The 19,875-nt window shown below is 40.5% G+C and overlaps 1 protein-coding gene across 1 annotated transcript in view; it reads right to left on the bottom strand.

The window, feature by feature from the left end:
- Positions 1-1,041: 1,041 nt before the first annotated feature.
- The window catches only part of ECD (ecdysoneless cell cycle regulator), a 28,667-nt gene continuing 9,833 nt past the window's right edge, over positions 1,042-19,875 (bottom strand). Inside the window, exons 7-14 of the mRNA XM_073596540.1 lie at positions 19,067-19,195; positions 17,626-17,751; positions 14,494-14,579; positions 12,464-12,570; positions 11,802-11,988; positions 11,298-11,365; positions 10,370-10,575; positions 1,042-2,962 (exon numbers count right to left, since the gene is read on the bottom strand). Of these exons, the coding sequence (XP_073452641.1) occupies positions 2,726-2,962; positions 10,370-10,575; positions 11,298-11,365; positions 11,802-11,988; positions 12,464-12,570; positions 14,494-14,579; positions 17,626-17,751; positions 19,067-19,195 (1,146 nt within the window). The 3' untranslated portion in view covers positions 1,042-2,725. The remainder of the gene's footprint in view (positions 2,963-10,369; positions 10,576-11,297; positions 11,366-11,801; positions 11,989-12,463; positions 12,571-14,493; positions 14,580-17,625; positions 17,752-19,066; positions 19,196-19,875) is intronic.

The following is a 19,875-nucleotide window of genomic DNA, read 5'->3' as shown; positions in this document are numbered from 1 at the left end:
CCACTGTGCCCACAATCGCAGGCTCACTGTGCCCATAATCGTAGCTTCACTGTGCCCATAATCGCAGACTCACTGTGCCCATCAATGCAGACTCACTGTGCCCATCAATGCAGACTCACTGTGCCCATCAATGCAGACTCGCCATAGCCTGCCCTGGATCACACACACAGCAGACATCTCCCGCTGTGTGTGATGGAGCTGGGTCTGTGTGTTGTCGGCGGCGCTGTAACAAGGTCTCGCCCCCCTAGACTGGCTCATGTGATAGGCGGAACACTGATTCATCTCCTATCACACGAGCTGGTCTAGGTGGACGGGACCTTGTTACAGCGCCGCTGACAACACACACAGACCCAGCTCCGTGACACACAGCGCTCCTGCTGTGTGTGACAAACAAGAGAAGGAGGCGGGAGCCTGGAGGGGTGTGCTGCAGCCACAGATCATAGCGGCCCCAGGGCAGGCGGCCTACCGGGAAATTTCTCGGTATCCCGGTAGGCCAGTCCGGCCCTGGAAGGAGGGAGGGGAGAACTTTGGCACCCCCACCTCTGTGGCGCCTGGGTGCGATGCACCCAGCACATCCGCCCAGGATCAGCCTGGATTATCCTTGGCACCATTAGTAACCAAATTGAAAGCTGCATAGGAAAATTACAGTTGTAGAGTGAAAACCTAGATACTATTGGCTGCTATAGAGTAAATTTTGAAAATTGTGCCAGACACTTCAATAAGTGTATGTGTTGATGGAGTCAATTTGATAAGCATTGGAGATCATTCAGAATTAACTGACAGATGCATTATCTGCAGCTGATTTGCTTCAAGTGGGTTTTCTAGCCCAATTGACTAGTATAGCAATCTCAAACCTACCTGAAGCAAACAAACAAATGCCCATTCAAATAGGCCCTACGTCTTTTGATCTGCATAGAGAGAATATTGAATAAAGTTTCATAGTAATGTGAAGAGTCAGGCAGACAATGAATTGAAACTGCGTTTAAACTTTATATTTAGACTATGGTAAGCAGAAGACAATGCATGTACTTTTTTTTGTTTAATTTATAGATTTTATTTAATTTGCTATAAAATATTGGAAAACAAGCAAGTTGCATTACTTTTGACATGGAAATTTATTTATTTATTTATTTTTTTATACTTTTCAAAAAAAAATAAAAAATAAAGAAACAGAAAAGTATTCACATATAAAGTATGACATTGTGTTGTCTTCATACAAGGGTAGAGAGAACCAGGAATCATGTAAAAGCCCTAAAGGATTTCCTCTATCTTGTCTGATATCTGTGTAACCCATATAAATCAGGTTCCAGGGGTCATGGTGTTAGCACAAACCAGGTTCTGAATAGTTGTCATAGTTTTTTCATATAATATAAATATGCATTTCCTGGGGATGCTCAGTTTACCACAAGTTAAACCCTCTAAAAAGGAACTATTCAAACAGATTTATTTTTTTAAATTTGCTGAGATTGTCCAGCCCTAATTTGTGCACTCACCACATATTCTGTCACGTGGTTTGGTAATGTGATATTATGCCATCTTGGCTGGCAGTTACAACAGTTATCTAGCTAGCTGCATGGTGGGATTCCCCTGGCCCTACCTAAAACTGTGATTGATTTCTAGCCAGACTGGATTAAGTGCTTCTATATCAGTCATAAGCTGGGAGGTGGATAAGTAGGTGCCAAGTACATGTCCATAGGAGATGCTGGCTTTCTAAACATGACCAGTAACATTGTGTATGATGGTACAGCTAGGAGAATAGGAACATTATATCATTTGTGAGCCACGCTCTAGGACACATTAAGAGCTGCATCAAAACTACTTTCATTCCCATGCAAATCAACAGAATTGCAAAAGCAGCATGGCAGGAGGTTTGGAGAACCGCTAAAGAAACTCAGAAGCATCTGAAACGGATTTTAATTGCAAGCTGAATGCACCAAATACCAGGCTGCATTTGTCCAACTTCACAAGCGCTAAACAAACTGCTGTATGTGACATCCATAGGTCTTTAAAAGGTGCTTATAACAGCTATCTAACACTATCACTTGAACTAATGTGAGAGCTTATTAAAGCTGAAATCTAGGCAGATGCAAAGGATACACAACTAATGCAGCAAAATATTCTAAAATAAAGAGTTAAACCCATCTAAAGTAAACATCTGAATGTGACTTGATATTAGCCTCTTGAAATGTATGCAGCAGCACCTTGACAGGGAGAGCGACAGGCAGGACTTGGAGCCAATCAGGTACAGCATGCTGTACAGGTACAGTATACTGCACGCATTTGTCTCAATAAGGAGATGATGATAGGAGGAGAAAGCAGAGCAAGTAGAGAGCAATGACCTAACTGATCTGTATCTGCTCTTTCACTGCCCAGTCAGCAGTGAGAGCACACCACTGTATTCCTCAACTGTAAGTGGTGTCATCCATATGGTTGTACTTTCTGGCTAAACTGTGTAAATCTAAGGAGTGTTTTAAGCACTTTGAATTATTTTTTTTGTTAACATTTAGGAAATTTTTTGCCATTTTTATTCTCAAAGCACTCCATGTGAATTAAAATTTAACGACCGACTACTTACTTCTGCCTCAAAAATAGACTTCACTGATCAATATATAAAATCGTCCATGGTATTTATTCTTTATATGTGGTAGAAGCATCAGTTGCCGCAGATAGCTTTTGAGTGACACAGTATATGTGAAGAAGTCTGAATAAATAGGTACTTATGTCCTCAGTGCGTAGAAGAATTATCAAATGTCTCCTGGTCAGTGTTGTCAGGCAGGTGTACTCCCATACTCTGTAATAAATTGGAAGCTGGTCCAGCCAGTCCAGACTGGGAACTGTAGGATTCAAGGATATTGGTCACTAGATTCAAGTCCACGTCTACAGGAGCCAAACCCGACTCTTCTAGGCATACCTCTTCTTCAGAGCTACCGTAATCGCCCTCCTTAGGATGGGATGCTGAATGCTGTACAGAGACAAAAATTTGTGATTGGAGAGGAGCCTATATTCTCCAAAAGCCATAAAATAACATTGACATGTATCCGTGTATAAAGGTATAGGTCAATAAAGTTACTAACTGTATTGTCAATTTTGCAATGTTTGACTACTGCTTTTGGCTGCTGCTACCAACTCCTTTATCATGTGCCTTGCTATGGTTCTGCTAACTAGTTGTGAATTTAGGACATACTGCATAAGCTCTAAAAAAAAAAAACCCTACATTTAAATACCTAGGGCATGTGTGGTATTGCCCTTCACCATGGCCACAATTATTAGCCAATTCTAGATGGATACTGCTGTATATGAAAGAAGGGCCTGCAGCTGTTTGAAGTGGTTCTAAAGGCTGAAGATTTTTTACCTAAAAAACATTGTGCAGCTCCCCTAATACTTACCTCAGCCCAATCCCGATCCCGCGATGTGCACGAGAGCGGAGACTCTCCGGGGATTCTCTCTCCTCATTGGCTGAGGCACAGCAATGGGAGCTATTGCCTTCTGCTGCTGTCCATCACAGCCAGTGAGGAGGGAGCAGGGGGTGGGACTGAGGCATGCTCTGTGTCCCATAGACACACAGGGTGGCCCGGGAGTGAGCTTGCAAGGGCGAGGGGCCAGAAGTGCCGGCAGGGCACCTGAAAAGAGGAAGATTGGGGCTGCTCTGTTCAAAGCTATTGCACAGAGCAGGCAAGTATGATGTGTTTATTATTTACAAGAAAATAAATAAATAAAATAAAGGCTTTAGAACCACTTTAAATTGACACTTAGAAAACAGTGTCAATAAAAACTAGGGTGTGCCAAAATCATTGTTGCTGTGCTGCAATTACCTTGGTTCATTTAACCACTTGCTTACCAGGCCAATTCTGACATTTCTCTCCTACATGTAAAAATCATAATTTTTTTGCTGGAAAATTACATAGAACCCCCAAACATTATATATGTTTTTTTAGCAAAAACCCTAGAGAATACAATGGCGGTCATTGCAACTTTTTATCTCGCACGGTATTTGCACAGCAATTTTTCAAATACGTTTTTTTGGGGAAAAAAACAGTTTTGTGCGTAAAAAAAAAAAAAAACAAAACAGTAAAGTTAGCCCAATGTTTTTGCATAATGTGAAAGATGAAGTTACGCCGAGTAAATAGATACCTAACATGTCATGCTTTAAAATTGTGCGCACTTATGGAATGGCGCCAAACTTCGGTACTTAAAAATCTCCATAGGGGACGCTTTGAAAATTTTTACAGGTTACCAGTTAAAGTTACAGAGGAGGTCTAGGGCTAGAATTATTGCTCTCGCTCTAACGCACACGGCGATACCTCACATGTGTGGTTTGAACGATGTTTACATATGTGGGCGGGGCTTACGTGTGTGTTCACTTCTGAGCGCGAGCTACCGGGGACAGGGGAGTTTAAAATTATTTAATTTTTTTTTATTTTTACACTTTTTTTACATTACATTTTTTTTTATCACTTTTATTCCTATTAGAAGGAATGCAAACATCCCTTGTAATAGGAATCTATCGTGACAGGTCCTCTTTATGGAGAGATGCGGTGTCAATAAGACCCCACATCTCTCCTCCAGGAAAAAAAAAATTCTCCGATCTCATGCTGACAGCTGCGATCGCGGCTTTGTTTACAATGCGGAGTCCGGGCGTGATGTCATAACATCGCGCCCGGGCCTCCAACGATCATAGAGATGACTGGTGACCATAGGGGTACAGGGTGACCGAGAACCCCAGTCTGATCTGTGCTAGTCGGACTTGCTGTACATCCAAACTGGAATCTTGTATATATGTATATATTGTGTGTTGTCTCATGCTGTTGGACTCTTTGCTGGGATCGTTTGGGGTGCGTCATGCCGCGTACACACGAGCGGACTTTACGGCAGACTTTGCCTTGCGGACTTTTCGACAGACTTTCCGAATGAACGGACTTGCCTACACACGATCAACCAAAGTCCGACGGATTTGTACGCGATGACGTATGACCGGACTAAAACAAGGAAGTTCATAGCCAGTAGCTGCCCTAGCGTCGGTTTTTGTCTGTTGGACTAGCATACACACGAGCGGACTTTTCGACCGGACTCGAGTCCGTCGAAAAGATTTGAAACATGTTTTATTTCTAGGTCCGTCAAACTTTTGTCGAAAAAAAGTCCGCTGGAGCCCACACACGATCGAATTGTCCGACGGACTCCGGTCCGCCGAACCAAGTATGCCGTAAAGTCCGGTCGTGTGTACGCGGCATCAGGAGAAGTGTATTATGGGATGGATGTTTGTATTGGTGTTCCTGAGATGTAAATCGGGGGCGGGGCAGAGAGGGGAGGTGGAGGAATTCCTCCCTCTGCCCTCCCTGCTGATAAGGTGGTCTATTGTTCAAATGTTTCAATGCTTGTGTGTACCTTATTGCTGATTGGACAGTTTAGCCCATCCTGAATTCAGTTCTGTTTGTACCTGTGTTTCAATAAACAGTCTGTTGTTTTCACCCTACATTGAGTTACGGCTAATGACTGCTCTGAGGGATCTCGGACCGTGCTGCTCCCGGACAGACTCATCTTGAGTACACAACCATGAAAAAACAAAAAACAAACAAACAAAAAAAAAAAAACACACAACACACACCACACATTATCTTAAAGCGGAGTTCCTGCCACAAACATTTTTTTTTTAAAAGTCAGCAGCTACAAACACTGTAGTTGCTGACTTTTAATAAGGACACTTACCTGTCCAGGGAGCCTGCTATTTTGGCCCTCCCGAGGCTGACCCGTCCATCGGATCGAGTGCAGGCGCTATTGTAACTAGGGGGAAACCGGCAGTGGAGCCTTTGCATGCGCAAGTCGCTTTGTGAATGGCCAGCTTGTCTTCTGGGACACATACAGCTCCCAGAAGACAGCGGCGGGGGGGGGGGGGGGGCTCGCCACACATGAGGACATGACGTCCTGCGCCACGGCCTGGCTGGAATGGAAGTTAGGGACGTGCAGTCAGGGGTGGCACCGGACATGAACATAAAAAAAAAAAAAAATTATATATATATATATATATATATATTTTCAAAAACGAGGGGTGGTCTTTAATTTAAGACCACCTTTCAAAAGTGAGTGGTACTCCGCTTTAGAGTGATATTAAAAAGTCTTGTTTTTTTTGTTTCAAAATAACAAACATGTTATACTTACCTGCTCTGTGCAGTGATTCTGCACAGAGCAGCCCAGATCCTCCTATGGGGGCACTCGAGCCGAGCCACTGCTCTGTGTGCCCATTCAGACACAGAGCCTTTAGCCTCACCCCCCTCTCCTTATTGACTTGCTGGCTTTGACTGACAGCAGCGGGAGCCAATAGTGCCTACTGCTGTCTCAGCCAAGGAGGAGGGAGATTCCCAGACAGCCGAGGCTCTTGTGCAACATTGCAGGAATGAGATGGGGCTCAGGTGAGTTTTAGGGAGGCTGCTGCACACAGAAGGTTCTTTTATCTGAACGCATTCAGATAAAAAAAACCTTCTGCCATTAGAACCACTTTAAAAGGAGAAGTGCAGCCAAATCTTGTTTGGCTGTACTTCTCCTATGGATTACAGGTCGTTTTGCACTCCTGTCACCCGTTTTCAGCAGACAGCGGGCTAGAGCGAGCGAGGAGGGGGTAGAACAGAGAGTGGTGACGGTTCTCAGTGTTAGAGCTGGCGGGGGACTGGTGCTGCATTCACCTAGGTAAGTACAAAACTACAAAAAACCCATACTTCTCTTTTAAGGCAGCCCATACATTGAACTAAAGAAAATAATTAGACACACATACAATGATCAGTGTTGCCAGCTATAGCCAATGGCACTGATTGTTTGGGAAAAACACGACAAGCTGGTTGTACACAAGTTGATCCCTGCTAAACCAGCCAAATTTTGATCCATGTATAGCCAGTTTAATTAATTGCAACATTATGGCCAACTAATAAGCCAAAAGCAGAAATACAAATATTGCTCTGGTCCAGAAGGAGTATACAGGTGGGAGAGCTGAGGCGATTAGAGTGGACCTTACAGCTTTATGCCAATCCATATTAGGTAACCATCATGAGCAAATATTTTGGTTAGAAGCAGTGAAATTCAATTTACTTTAACCCTTTAATGCTGCCTCCTGGCAGTTCTTTAAGTGGGATTAAATACCTGGGAGGTGGCACAGCTTCTGTATCATGTGGCTTCTGTGATTGTCCCTCACAGTGATCACATAATCAGGACCCTGTCTCATTGGCAGCTTGGTCAGTATGCTGGGAGCACGCTCTCAGCTCACAACCTCATGCTGCCATGGATGCATATGTGCGGCAGCTGGCTGTTCAAGCCCACTTTTCTTGCTGCCACAAATATATGTTCAGCAAAAAGTTAAGTACTGGCTTCTTAATGCTGACCATTTGTGTCAGCAAGGGTTATGACCTTTAAAAAATAACGTACATTTTGGTAAAGGACCTCTGCGCTATTAAAGTGAACTACAAAATAAATCAATAAAATAAATGGGGGGAATAGAAATGCTGCAAAATCCAATGGTGATCACAAATCACCTTGTATCAGTAAAGTGTATATAAATAATTATAAGTGATCTTGCGCATAACCCCAATGGCTGTGGTGACTTAAACAATGACAATATCTAACTAGGAAAAAATTAGGGCTGCAACTAACAATTATTTTCATAAACGATTAGTTGGCCGATTATTGTTTCGATTAATCGATTAATAACATAAAAAAAAGTGTGGTGTATAATTTAGTTAATATGTAAAGTTTTTTTAAAAAAAGGCAATTTATTCTTAAATATCTCTATGCAATGGTAAATATAAATAACCAACTATATGGTTAGGGAGCAAAATCTCTAATCCACTCTGAGAATAACAGACAGAAGAGATATACTGTATATACTATTAGAGGAGATATATACTGTATACACTATTAAAGAGTGAATCTGGTAAATATCAGACTCAGAGATCAAATTTTTGTATTAAAAAAACAGACAAACAATGTCTTCCTTCAAAAAAAAAATGTAATTTTAAGAACGTTCGTTTTCGATTTTCTAATTGTTAGTGGGGTCAAATTGACGTTCATTTTCAACCACAGTGACGGGAAAATTTGGAAATAATAGAAAACTTCTTGGTCGAAGGAATTTTCAGACAGTGTATGTGGTTTTCGTTCAGCGATTACATTCATTTTAAACATTTTAAAAGCAAGTGAAAATTTCAAACAACATTCTTTCATTCAGCGAATGTATAAAGATTTTTCACATGAATATTCTCGTCTGAAAATTGATCTGTGTGGCCAGCATAAGGCTTGGTACACACCTATGCAGTTTGCTTGTGATCTGTTTCTGCAGTGCTTTTTTTGATTTTTGCACACGTGATTCTGCTGCAATTTGCGTTTTTGCATTTTTTTGGCCAATTTGTTGTTGGGCAGATTAAAAACACAAATTGCTGCAAAAACGCATTACATGCTTTTCTGCAGGTTCTCCATCAAAGTATATTGAACCAAAAAAGTACACAGTTTTGCGTTTAAAAAAAAAAAAGTCCCTGAGGACCCTGACCCTTTCCAAACACGCAGCGGCTGAAAAAAGCATAGGATGTGAATGTGTCCCATAGGAAACCATGTAAATGAACTGTAGTGCATTTCTGCAAAAAGCACCAAAAAACACACATAGATGTGAACCAGGTCTAAGACGTTTAGTAAAATAATGGGGTTAAAAAAAAATAAAATTAGCCCTTTATAGTACAAAAAAAAAAAAAAAAAAAAAAAAAAAAAAAAAAAAGCAGATAATCACTACTGTAAGAGGTTCATTTTTTTACTGTAAAACTGTGAAAGTAATATTTACAGTAGCGATTTTCTCTTTTTGTACTATAAAGGGCTCATTTTAGTTTTTTTTTAATCCCATTATGTTACTGGCTGATTAATCGATTATGAAAATAGTAATCGATTAATTTCATAATCGATTAGTTGCCAATTAATCGATCAGTTGTTTCAGCCCTAGAAAAAATACCAATGATATTGGTGATGAAAAATATATTTAATAAACCTCGTGTTAGTAAAAACAAAATAAACTGATATAAAACTTCAAACCAGTAATAAACGGATTGCAACAAAGTGCTTGAATGTGCAAAAATATTCCATACAAAGTGCAAAAGTGTTCAAAAAAATATAAATATTCAAAGAGGTGTGCAGAGTTGCAGCAAGTGTATCAAATAGGATACCAAAGTTCAAAATAAAATTCCAATGTGCAAAAAGTTCAGGAATCTTCACAGTCAGATACAAGAAAACTTAGCATGTTGACTGTGGTTCAAATGGTAACAACACTCCTTCAATGTGCTCTCAATGCTCTTACCTCGAGGTCATAAATAAATGCCTTAGTCCATTGCTTGGACGAACACCTCGATATCGGGGCCCAGACTCAGTCGTGATAGAGGATGGGTACTTGATGGAAAGAGTATTGGTCACCTCCAACCCGGTATCTGCTCAGGATCAGTGCAGAGACTTCATATGCTGGGGTGAATCCTCCTGGATTGAGTTTCCCGTGCTTGTCCTTTTATGCCCAAATGGCATACCTACTCATTGTGCCTTTGTAAATACTTGTTGGGTAGGTATTGAGGTCGTGCTATTCTTCTTTTCCTGAGCAGTTTTCTACTTCTTTACTTGTTGCTGCAGCCTTCTCCAATATGGCTGCAGCTGACCTCTTTGAAGATTTATATTTTTTTTGAACACTTTTGCACTTTGTATGGAATATTTTTGCACATTCAAGCACTTTGTTGCAATCAGTTTATTACTGGTTTGAAGTTGTATATCAGTTTATTTTGTTTTTACTAATACAAGGTTTATTTAATATATTTTTCATCACCAATATAAATAGTATTTTCTCCTAGTTAGATATTGTCATTGTTTAAGTCACCATAGCCATTGGGGTTATGTGCAAGATCACTTTAAAAAAGAAAATAAAAATTATAATTTAAATATTAGTAATAAAGAAAGAAGAGTATGTGTCAGGATAGAAGCTGGTATTGCCGACTTGTGTTTGGAGTAGACTCCAGAGCTGTAATTCTTATCCCTACTTTTCTACTTCCAGAGAAACTGAGCTAAACCAAGATGTGCAAATCCAGTGTCCAGCACCTGATATGAATGTGCTTATTCCAGTCAGTGACTCAAAGCTGGGAAGAAACAAGGATTAGGACATACAGTCTGAACCTTCAAAAAAAAAAAAAAAAAAAAAAAAAAAAACCAGCAGCAGTAGCAGCTCCTAGTTTTCCATCCTGAGAGGTTACTTTAAAGAACTAGATACACAACAAGCTTTATCATTATGCCTGTGTTCCCTAATAAATGGAACACAAAAATTTGTAACCAATGTGTAAAATATGTTCCTTGTTACTAATCAATGTAACAATCTCACCTCATTTTTCTTCTTGGCGAAACTTTTGCCAATGTTGGTGTGTGCCAGTTCTCTGTCTAATACATCCATATAGGAATGCAAGCTTTTTAGAGTGTCTGCACCCAGGGGTGAATCTTCATTGCCATCCACGTCCTCATCACTATCTAGCAAGTCAAAATCCTCCTCAGACTCTAGATCATCAGAATCCAGCTCTTCTGGACTGGGACCTGTAAGAAAAATGCATGAAAAGATTCAGGAAAACAAGTCAAATATAAATTAAATCAAAACTGACCAACTGAATTTATTATATTTGGAGGAAGAGTAACAGACTCTAAAAATATATCGTTATTTGGGATATGTAGCTTTTAAAATCTATACACGGAAATGTTGCTGGCTAAAAGTGAAACAATTATAAACCTAACCAAGTCAAACTGAAGAAAATGATGAAAATATGGTCCAAATAATCCCCTTGCACTTATCCAATTTAGAAGCTGCCAGCAAGTTAAGATGCAGACATCTTCAGATAAAAGTTCAAAATTCTTGCGTCACTACAGTGTACCATTGAGCATCAGATCAAATGTGAACAAATTGTGGGGCTGTACCATGGATTCTCTAATGAAAAACTCACCTAGATGTTGATGCCCAACTTTTTTTTTTTCCCCACAGATAATTAGGGCATATACCCCCGTCAGGTTTCATCAAAGGGGTCACCAGCAATGGAACATTTCTTTTTCCTCCAAGTCTAATCAAAGCTAACTAAACTAACAATAAAATCAAGAAAGAATTTTATGCTGGAGTTTGGCCTCAAGTCACACGCTGGAGCCCAGAAGCATTCGTTTGTCTTGTTTTGTGGTTTGGCAATGCAAGTGAAACATGAATGTTAATAGGATTACTTAAAATTTGCCAAACAAAAGGTAGCACAATGCAACAGTAAGTCATAAATACTCACCAAGTATTTTTTCCAAGGCGCTTGTAAATGAGTCAACATCAAATGTGATTGGTGCTTCAGAAGGAAACCTGGATTAGTAAGGAGCAAGCATAGTGATTGTCATAATATAAAATGTACGGCCTCCAAAAATAACAAAATTAAAATTTGTAGTGCAATGTGATAAATAAAGTTAAACCCTTTCTTTTAAGAATCTGTATTATTTTTTAAGACAATGCAGTGAAAAGGTATCAGTCACTGGAACAGAGTAACCCAACGTAGGCTATATTCCTTTGGCTCAGAAATTCTTCCTTCATTATATAATCAAGGAGGTCCCTCAGTGCACTCTGTACAAATGTATATTGGTTTATGGTTGAAGCACTTTGTAGGAGCACTCTGCTTGAGCTTCTCTTATAGATCATTCCATCCCCCTGTTTGCAGTTAAAAGTCTGAGACTGTGGGAATTCTCAGGACACCAAGTGCTGATGTCCAAGAAGGCAAAAACACAATATATAATTAGACACATACCAGGGCACCTCTGCTCCTTCATGTGATGACACCTTTGAAATAAAAGCCTTCATGCTATCGGTTACTTCAGCCAAGTTGTAATTGTGGGCACTGTCAGAGGTTGGTGGGAGCACAGTTTCCCTCGAACCTGCAGCATCCTGTAAGATCTGTTCCAACTGTTCTGGTGAAACGTCCAACCAGCTGTCATCTTCAACAAAATGAGCATATTATAGTTCAAAGTGGCACAATGCAGAATAAGTATAAATATGACTAAATGCATATCTGTACACTAACAGTGAATATATAATGGTTAAAAGTTCAGTTTAACCGACAGTTGGCCTGCTACACATATAGGAGGCACAGGGGACGTCACCGTCACCTTCCTGCAGAGCTGGGTGCTCGAAATCCCATGAAAAAGAGCTCCAGTCCATTGTGAGCTGGATTTTGAGCACCCAGTTCTCCCAGGAGGCTGTGGTGATCAAGAAGCAAAAACCATGTAGTAATGTATGTGCCCCAATGTTTACCCAATTATTTAATATGCCTAGCCAACAATGCTATAGTTACCACAATAGTGGGGGAACACAAAGGTGAGACTCAACAAATCTAAATTCTCTCATTTTTTTTTATGTAAAAAAACAAAAAAAAAAAAAACAAAAAAAAAAAAAAAAGGCATGGCAATGTACCTTCATCTGGTGGAAGACTGGCTTCCTCTTTCTTCATCTCTTCCACGTTCACAGGCAGTATATTAAGCAAGCTCAGGATTTCTTCACCGGTGCTAAACATTGCTGAACTATGAGATTGAGAAGTACATACTGAATGAAGATTTACACCATCCCAAATTATTTACACACAATACACCACATACATAAAATCTTGTGTTTAAATCATGTATTCAGTTCTATGATGACTGACATGCTGACCAATAGAAATGTGTGTTTATGCTTGCTAAACCATAAGGATCTGTAATGCAGATGTAAACCTTTTCTTCTCTGCATAGCTTGATAAGCTTAACATATACAGTCTCCAGTGCAAGACTTATTTTGCAGCAGCCTTTGATGGAGAAGGTCTGTCCATAGAAGCATTACTTGTTTTGAATTGTAAACCAAACTAAGAAGAGTTAATATTATTAGAGTAAGGGTAGTAGGACATATCAATGCATCAGCAAACAATTACATTTCGGAAGAGTACATGCACACCTGTTATATGTGTGTTTGTAAGAACTGATCAAACATGAGGTACCAATCCTACTGATTTTATATATTAGATAGAAATAAATAAATATATATATATATATATATATATATATATATATATATATATATATATATATATATATATATATAAAAAAATGCCATTCCTCCTTGCAGATCCTCTCCAGTTCAGTCAGGGTGGAAGGTAAACGTTGGTGGACAGCCATTTTTAGGTCTCTCCAAAGATGCTCAATTGGGTTTAAGTCAGGGCTCTGGCTGGGCCATTCAAGAACAGTCACGGAGTTGTTGTGAAGCCACTCCATTATTTTAGCTGTGTGCTTAGGGTCACTGTCTTGTTGGAAGGTAAACCTTCGGCCCAGTCTGAGGTCCTGAGCACTCTGGAGAAGGTTTTCATCCTGGATATCCCTGTACTTGACCGCATTCATCTTTCCCTCGATTGCAACAAGTTTTCCTGTCCCTGCAGCTGGAAAACACCCCCACAGCATGATGCTTCCACCACCATGCTTCACTGTAGGGACTGTATTGGACAGGTGATGAGCAGTGCCTGAGGAGAGGCTTCCGTCGGGCCACTCTGCCATAAAGTCCTGACTGGTGGAGGGCTGCAGTGATGGTTGACTTTCTACAACTTTCTCCCATCTCCCGACTGCATCTCTGGAGCTCAGCCAGAGTGATCTTTGGGTTCTTCTTTACCTCTCTCACCAAGGCTCTTCTCCCCCCGATAGCTCAGTTTGGCCAGACACCCAGCTCTAGGAAGGGTTCTGGTCGTCCCAAACATCTTCCATTTAAGGATTATGGAGGCCACTGTGCTCTTAGGAACCTTAAGCGCAGCAGAAATTTTTTTGTAACCTTGGCCAGATCTGTGCCTTGCCACAATTCTGTCTCTGAGCTCTTCAGGCAGTTCCTTTGACCTCATGATTCTCATTTGCTCTGACATGCACTGTGAGCTGTAAGGTCTTATATAGACAGGTGTGTGACTTTCCTAATCAAGTCCAATCAGTATAATCAAACACAGCTGGACTCAAATGAAGGCGTAGAATCATCTCAAGGATGATCAGAAGAAATGGACAGCACCTGAGTTAAATATATGAGTGTCACAGCAAAGGGTCACTTAGGACCATGTGATATTTCAGTTTTTCTTTTTGAATATATCTGCAAAAATGTCAACAATTATGTGTTTTTCTGTCAATATGGGTTACTGTGTGTACATTAACGAGGAAAAAAAAGAACCTAAATGATTTTAGCAAATGGCTGCAATATAACAAAGAGAGAAAAATTTAAGGGGGTCTGAATACTTTCCGTCCCCAATAGATAGAGATAATAGATAGAGATTAGAGATAGAGATTATATATTATATATATATATTTATTCTATAGATATAGAAAGAGAGAGAACCATCTTCTTTTTAGGAGGTATAAATATGTATATAACAGCCTAGCATAAAAAAAAAAATATATAGTCTCAAATCTGTGAATGAAGATAGCTAGATAGAATGATAGAATTACCTGCTAGGTTTAAATAGTGATTGCTGGAAATACATTTCGGCTTTCTTCAGAAGTTCACAATATCTTGCAGACCCCTCCATTTCACCCTAAATTTACAGAGACAGCGAACATCAAGTATCACCAACAGCAAATTTTTCTATTAAAAGTCTGCATGGTAATACACTATCAAATCATTTCAACACATAACCATACAATACTAGCATATGACCAATGACATATAAAACAAATTACAGATGACAAATATTTTATGGAAAGTAGCATGATCATATATTATGAGTTACTATTGTACTGTTAACACTAAAGTTATCTTGTACGTGCATTTTACATTTTATTCTATGATTTTTATTTTGTTAAAAGCATACCAGCAAACGTGTCCATGTTCCAAATGGACGGGGTTGGGTATATTAAGAAGTGCAGGAAAGGAGTGAGAGAGTAGTAAAGGATGGTTTGAAATTGGGCAGCAACTTCAGTAGAGAAGTGCCGTTGGTATGATGGAGGGCAGTATGTGCAGAAGAGGCGTGCAGCATGCAGCATGTGTAGGAATTGAGTGACTGAGGGGAGTTTGTACGAGAGGAGTACAGCGGCTATTAGAGGAGGCAGCATGTATGGCACTGGGCAGTGTGCGCAGAATAGGAGTGTGGTTGATATGATGGTGGCTAATACTTGAAAAGGAGTCAAGGATAGTATGTCATTGGGTAGTGTGTACAGGAGAGGAATGTGAAGGGTTTGATAGAGGGAACTGGGGAGGAGAATATGACAGCAGGCAGTATGTGTAGGACAGTAGTGTAGAGGGTATGGCAGTGAGCAGTGTGTGCAGGATAGGCATGTATGAAAGTAACAGAGTGGGCCATTTGTGTAAGAGTAGCGTGAAGGGTATGACTTTACGCAGTATATGCAGAAGAGTAGCACAAAGGGGTTGATTTACTAAAGACAAATATACTGCGCACTACAAGTGCACTTGGAAGTGCAGTTGCACTAAATCTGAGGGGAAGATCTGAAATGAGGGGAAGCTCTGCTGATTTCTAACATCCTATCAAAAAAGCTGTTTTTTTTCCTTTGCCTGTCCCCCTCTGATCTACAGTTCCAAGTGCACTTGCAGTGTATTTGTAGTGCACAGTGGATTCACCTTTGGTAAATCAACCCCAAAGTGTATGACAGCAAGCAGTATGTGTAGTAAAAATTGCAGAGGGTATAAAGACAGGTAGTATATGCAGTAGAGTAATGTGGTTACAGTGAAAGAGGAGCGTGGAGCATTTGATGACGGGCAGTATGTGGTGGCTGGGGTAGTGAAGGGGGCAGATGAGTGATATCTGCCATTATTGGACATTATGGTCCCTGGGGATAAAGGGAGTGTTGTGGGTCAAAGTGTCAGTGGCAAGGTGCAGGCTATAGAAGGATCTGCTGTTAGGTGGGTTTTTTGTTTTGAGGGTGATATTTGGTGGGCAGGGAGTGATGGGCTGTTAGCTGTGGTTGAGGTGGTGCTGTTAAGAATGGGAAAAGGGTGGGGGATTCGTGAGGAAGCAGGGGAGGATGTCTGTCAGCAACTGTGGGGTGATGTGTTCAGGGGAAGATGCAAATGCAGTGGATGTGCTTGTGTGTATAGAAGTTGATGGGCTAAGCTGTGACCAGGTGGGAGGGAATGCTGCAAGTGGAAGTCTGCTGATTGAGAAGGGATGTGCTGTGCTCAGGGGTGTGCACGGTGAGATGGGCAGAAAGGAATGTGTATGCTGAGAGTGGGGAGTTGGGATTGGCATGTGATGTAAGCATGAAGGGAGGAAGCATAGAGTCCCATGGCTCCAGTGTCCTTTAGCTTTTAGCTTGATCTGTCCTGCTCACGCAGTGCAGGGGCTGGATCTCCTGGAGCTGGGCAGAGGAAGGAGCACAGAGGCGCGGGCGAGAGGTCATAGGAACACGTGACTCCTGGCTCCCTTTCACATTTGTCCTTGCACCTACACATAGAAAACTCTGCTCTCTCAAATGCCCACCCCAGCATTGATGCTTCCAGGCTCCCCATTGCAGAAGTCCCGAGTTGGGATTGCTCTGTATGATCATCAGGGTGAATGTCTTGGGAGTGGATGTCAGGGTTGGTGTGCTTGCTAGAGCAGTTCCTTGCCAAGGGTAGAGACTAGGGCTGTTCTAAATGAGCTTGTTACTGCTCAGGCCATCAGTACTGCCACCATGTAATTGTGGAAAATTGCTCTGTTAGTCATCCAGACGGCCAATGTTTAGTGGCAGGTAATAAGTGACCAGGGACCCCAGTGTGTCTTCTTCCTTCCTTTGAAGGTCAGGGGTGCTATTGATGTGAGTTAAGGGCATGGGGAGTCCGTGTTTAGGTGCAGTGGGAGTGTTGGTTTGAGGCTGAAAAGCAAATGGGGAAAAATGTGGCTGTAACAAAATATGTTTCTGGATGATGTACAGGACAGGATTACGGAATAGAGGGGAAGAGGTGGGGAGAGAGATAATCACAGGGTCAGACAGACAAGAAAGAGGTAGAAAAATCACTATTAAAAAGGAAGGGCACTTACTGTATTAGGATGGATTTGTAGCCTAAATGGAGCAGGAAATAGGTAAACCACAACAGTTTGTTTTTTTGTAGTGTACCACCGGGGAGATTTCCCTTCACTTACTGCCACAGAGACACAACAGTGAGTCAGAGGAAAGCTCTCCAAAGTAAGGGGAGTTCTTGTTGCAACATTTCCCTTTACCTCCTGTTTCAGAGTCAACCATAAAATGTTTGATTGCAATGGTCATTAGGACAAACCAAGAAGGTGAAGCTCCCCAGAAAAAAAAAAAAACACAAAACACACACACACACACACACACCCCCCCCAACAACAAAAAACAGCTTTTCCAAGGTTCTATCCAATCCCCAATCTATACAAAACAAAAAAACAGCATTTGGCTATAGATGGCTTTATGTATAAATCCAATATATGTGAAGAATAAAGTAGAGCCAGTGATATCAGTAAAGATGGCTGTCCCATGTACAGATGTAAAATAAATTTACATTCCTTAAAAAAAAAAAAAAAAACACACACACCACACATTTCCTACAAGTCAAGCATTTCTTATAAAAATATCACCATACATACATACATACATACATACATACAACAAACTCCTAAAATATACCTTGAAGAAATCATTATTTTTCAAAGAATTCAGGAATCCGGTCCACAGTGAGCTTTTACAGGGCTGTTTTGTGACCTCCATAGGTGATGCAGTACATTTTGAACACAGAATCTCAAAGCCATGTGCCTAAACATGAAAGGAGGTAGAACAACATATTACACAGTTTTCTGCATAAGTATTCACCTCTTGGAATTTCACATTTTGTAGTGTTACAACCTAGAAAGGATCAGCAGAGCAGGGAGTTACTACTGAGCCAAGGATCAGTAAAGATTGGGGTACTACTGAGTGGGGCATCAACAGAGCAGGGGGTACTACTGAGCAGGGGATCTTCTGAACAAGCGTAATAATAAGCTGGGGATTTGCTGAACAAATGGTACCAATGCTGAACAGGGGTACTAAGGAGCAGGGTATCTGCTGAGTGGGGGGGGGGGGGGGTACTACTAAGCCAGGGTTCTACTGGGCCCCTTTAAAACAAAATAGAAAATCAATATATGCACAGGGCATCTGCCAAGCTTTATTAAAAAGCATCCTTGAAGCATCACGTAAGCATCAAAAACACATAAAAAAAAAAAAAAGCATGTTGAAGAAGAGGTAGGCATTTTAATGTGTGTTGAAGTCAAAGCAAGTGTAAATGAGTCCTTAGGCTAAACATTTCATATTTGGTTTAATCAAACCAGTAAAGCTACACATTTCAGCACATGAAAAATGCCAAGCTAAATCTTAATAATATAGTGAAGTCAGCACTGTTACCTTTCCCTCAAACCTCATCTCTGTTCACCAAAAGGGATGCAAAAAACTGCACACCATCACATAGCTTTGGGGGAGATGAATAGCTATCACTCTTACCAAACAATCAAGAACAGTAGTTTATACATCAGTATTAGGTAAGAATTATTCTAAGTTTCTCATTACAACCAGACTCAAACATGCATAGTGAGTGATGCAGAAAACGTTTAATCTAATTGGAGGTTATCAGGCAGCACGGAATAGTTTAGACTTGGGATTGTCTTCACAGCACACAGACCATGTCCGTTCAAACCATATCTATTGAGCTGCATTGATCTGCATAGATAAAACACTCAATGTTAGGGTACATAGAAACAATTGTTTTCTACATGCCCTGTTTACACCATAAAAAAAGTGTGTTAAGGTGCACAAAAAAAAAAAAAAAAAAAAAAAAAAAAAAAAAAAGGAAAAGCGAGAGAAGGAGCAGATCTGCATTTTAACCCTGTGCACCTGATCATACATCACCACAATGCAGTGCGGTGTGCAAAGTAAATAGTGAAATGCTTCGCACCACCCCTATAAAACACACATTGTAGTATGCTGGCTGGTGTGAATGACCTCTTATAGTTGATGCTGAAAAAACAAGATAGTAACCACTAGAAGTAGCAAATCTTAGTAAAATATAAAATTAATCATGGGAAAACTGATCAATTACCAGCTTCATTCCAAGTTCATATGCTTTATACTTAGGATGTGAAAGGGCAGGAAGAGTATATCCACTGCGTTTGTCAGGCTGGAACCTCTGCTGGACAAGCTGAGCATACAAACACTTTGTAAATGTCACCTAGGTATAGGAAAGTTAGGAAAATAAAAGCATTAAAATAAAAAGGGGCATATGCTGGTATTTACTGTACATCCATATTTCATAAGATGCTGAACAATAATGATGGAAAAGCAGACTCAGGTTTAGATATATTTGGTCATTTTGATTGCATGCATACTAGATAATGTGTGAGTGCAACAGATACAGGTATTTATTACCAGTGCCAGAGGTCACAGTAAACTCCCTGACAGTACCTTCATAAACGTTTCTAAACAGAAGGCTGGAGCTATCATTTTGTGGGCATCACCCAGAGTCAGTATGTACTTCCTGTACGATGATGCTGACCCAGAGATGACAGTTGTCATACAAGTCATATAAATCCTGGTGTCTGGGCTCTATGCTCTGAGCTGTGTGTACACATCTTGCATACAGCTGAGTATCCTGCTTCTGTCTTTTACCTTGTGATTTACCAGAAATGTACAATCTTAAATCAGTTAGTGATAACAAGTGGTAGGGGGTCTGTGAAAACACACATGCAATACAAATACAGCTCCATGTCAATGATCAAACCAGCATGAACACCCACAGTTCTATAGTTCTTCTTTCATAGACAATGGCCAGCATTCTTAACCTTGTCTGTAAATGCCGAAAACCAAACTGTAAGTGCTCAATCCTCATATAGTACATTCACAGATAACATT

This window comes from Aquarana catesbeiana, linkage group LG08 (assembly GCF_042186555.1).
Source record: "Aquarana catesbeiana isolate 2022-GZ linkage group LG08, ASM4218655v1, whole genome shotgun sequence".
NCBI classification, from domain to species: Eukaryota; Metazoa; Chordata; class Amphibia; order Anura; family Ranidae; genus Aquarana; species Aquarana catesbeiana.
Note: the sequence above shows the minus strand (reverse complement) of the source record. Positions and strands in the feature narration are given on the sequence as shown.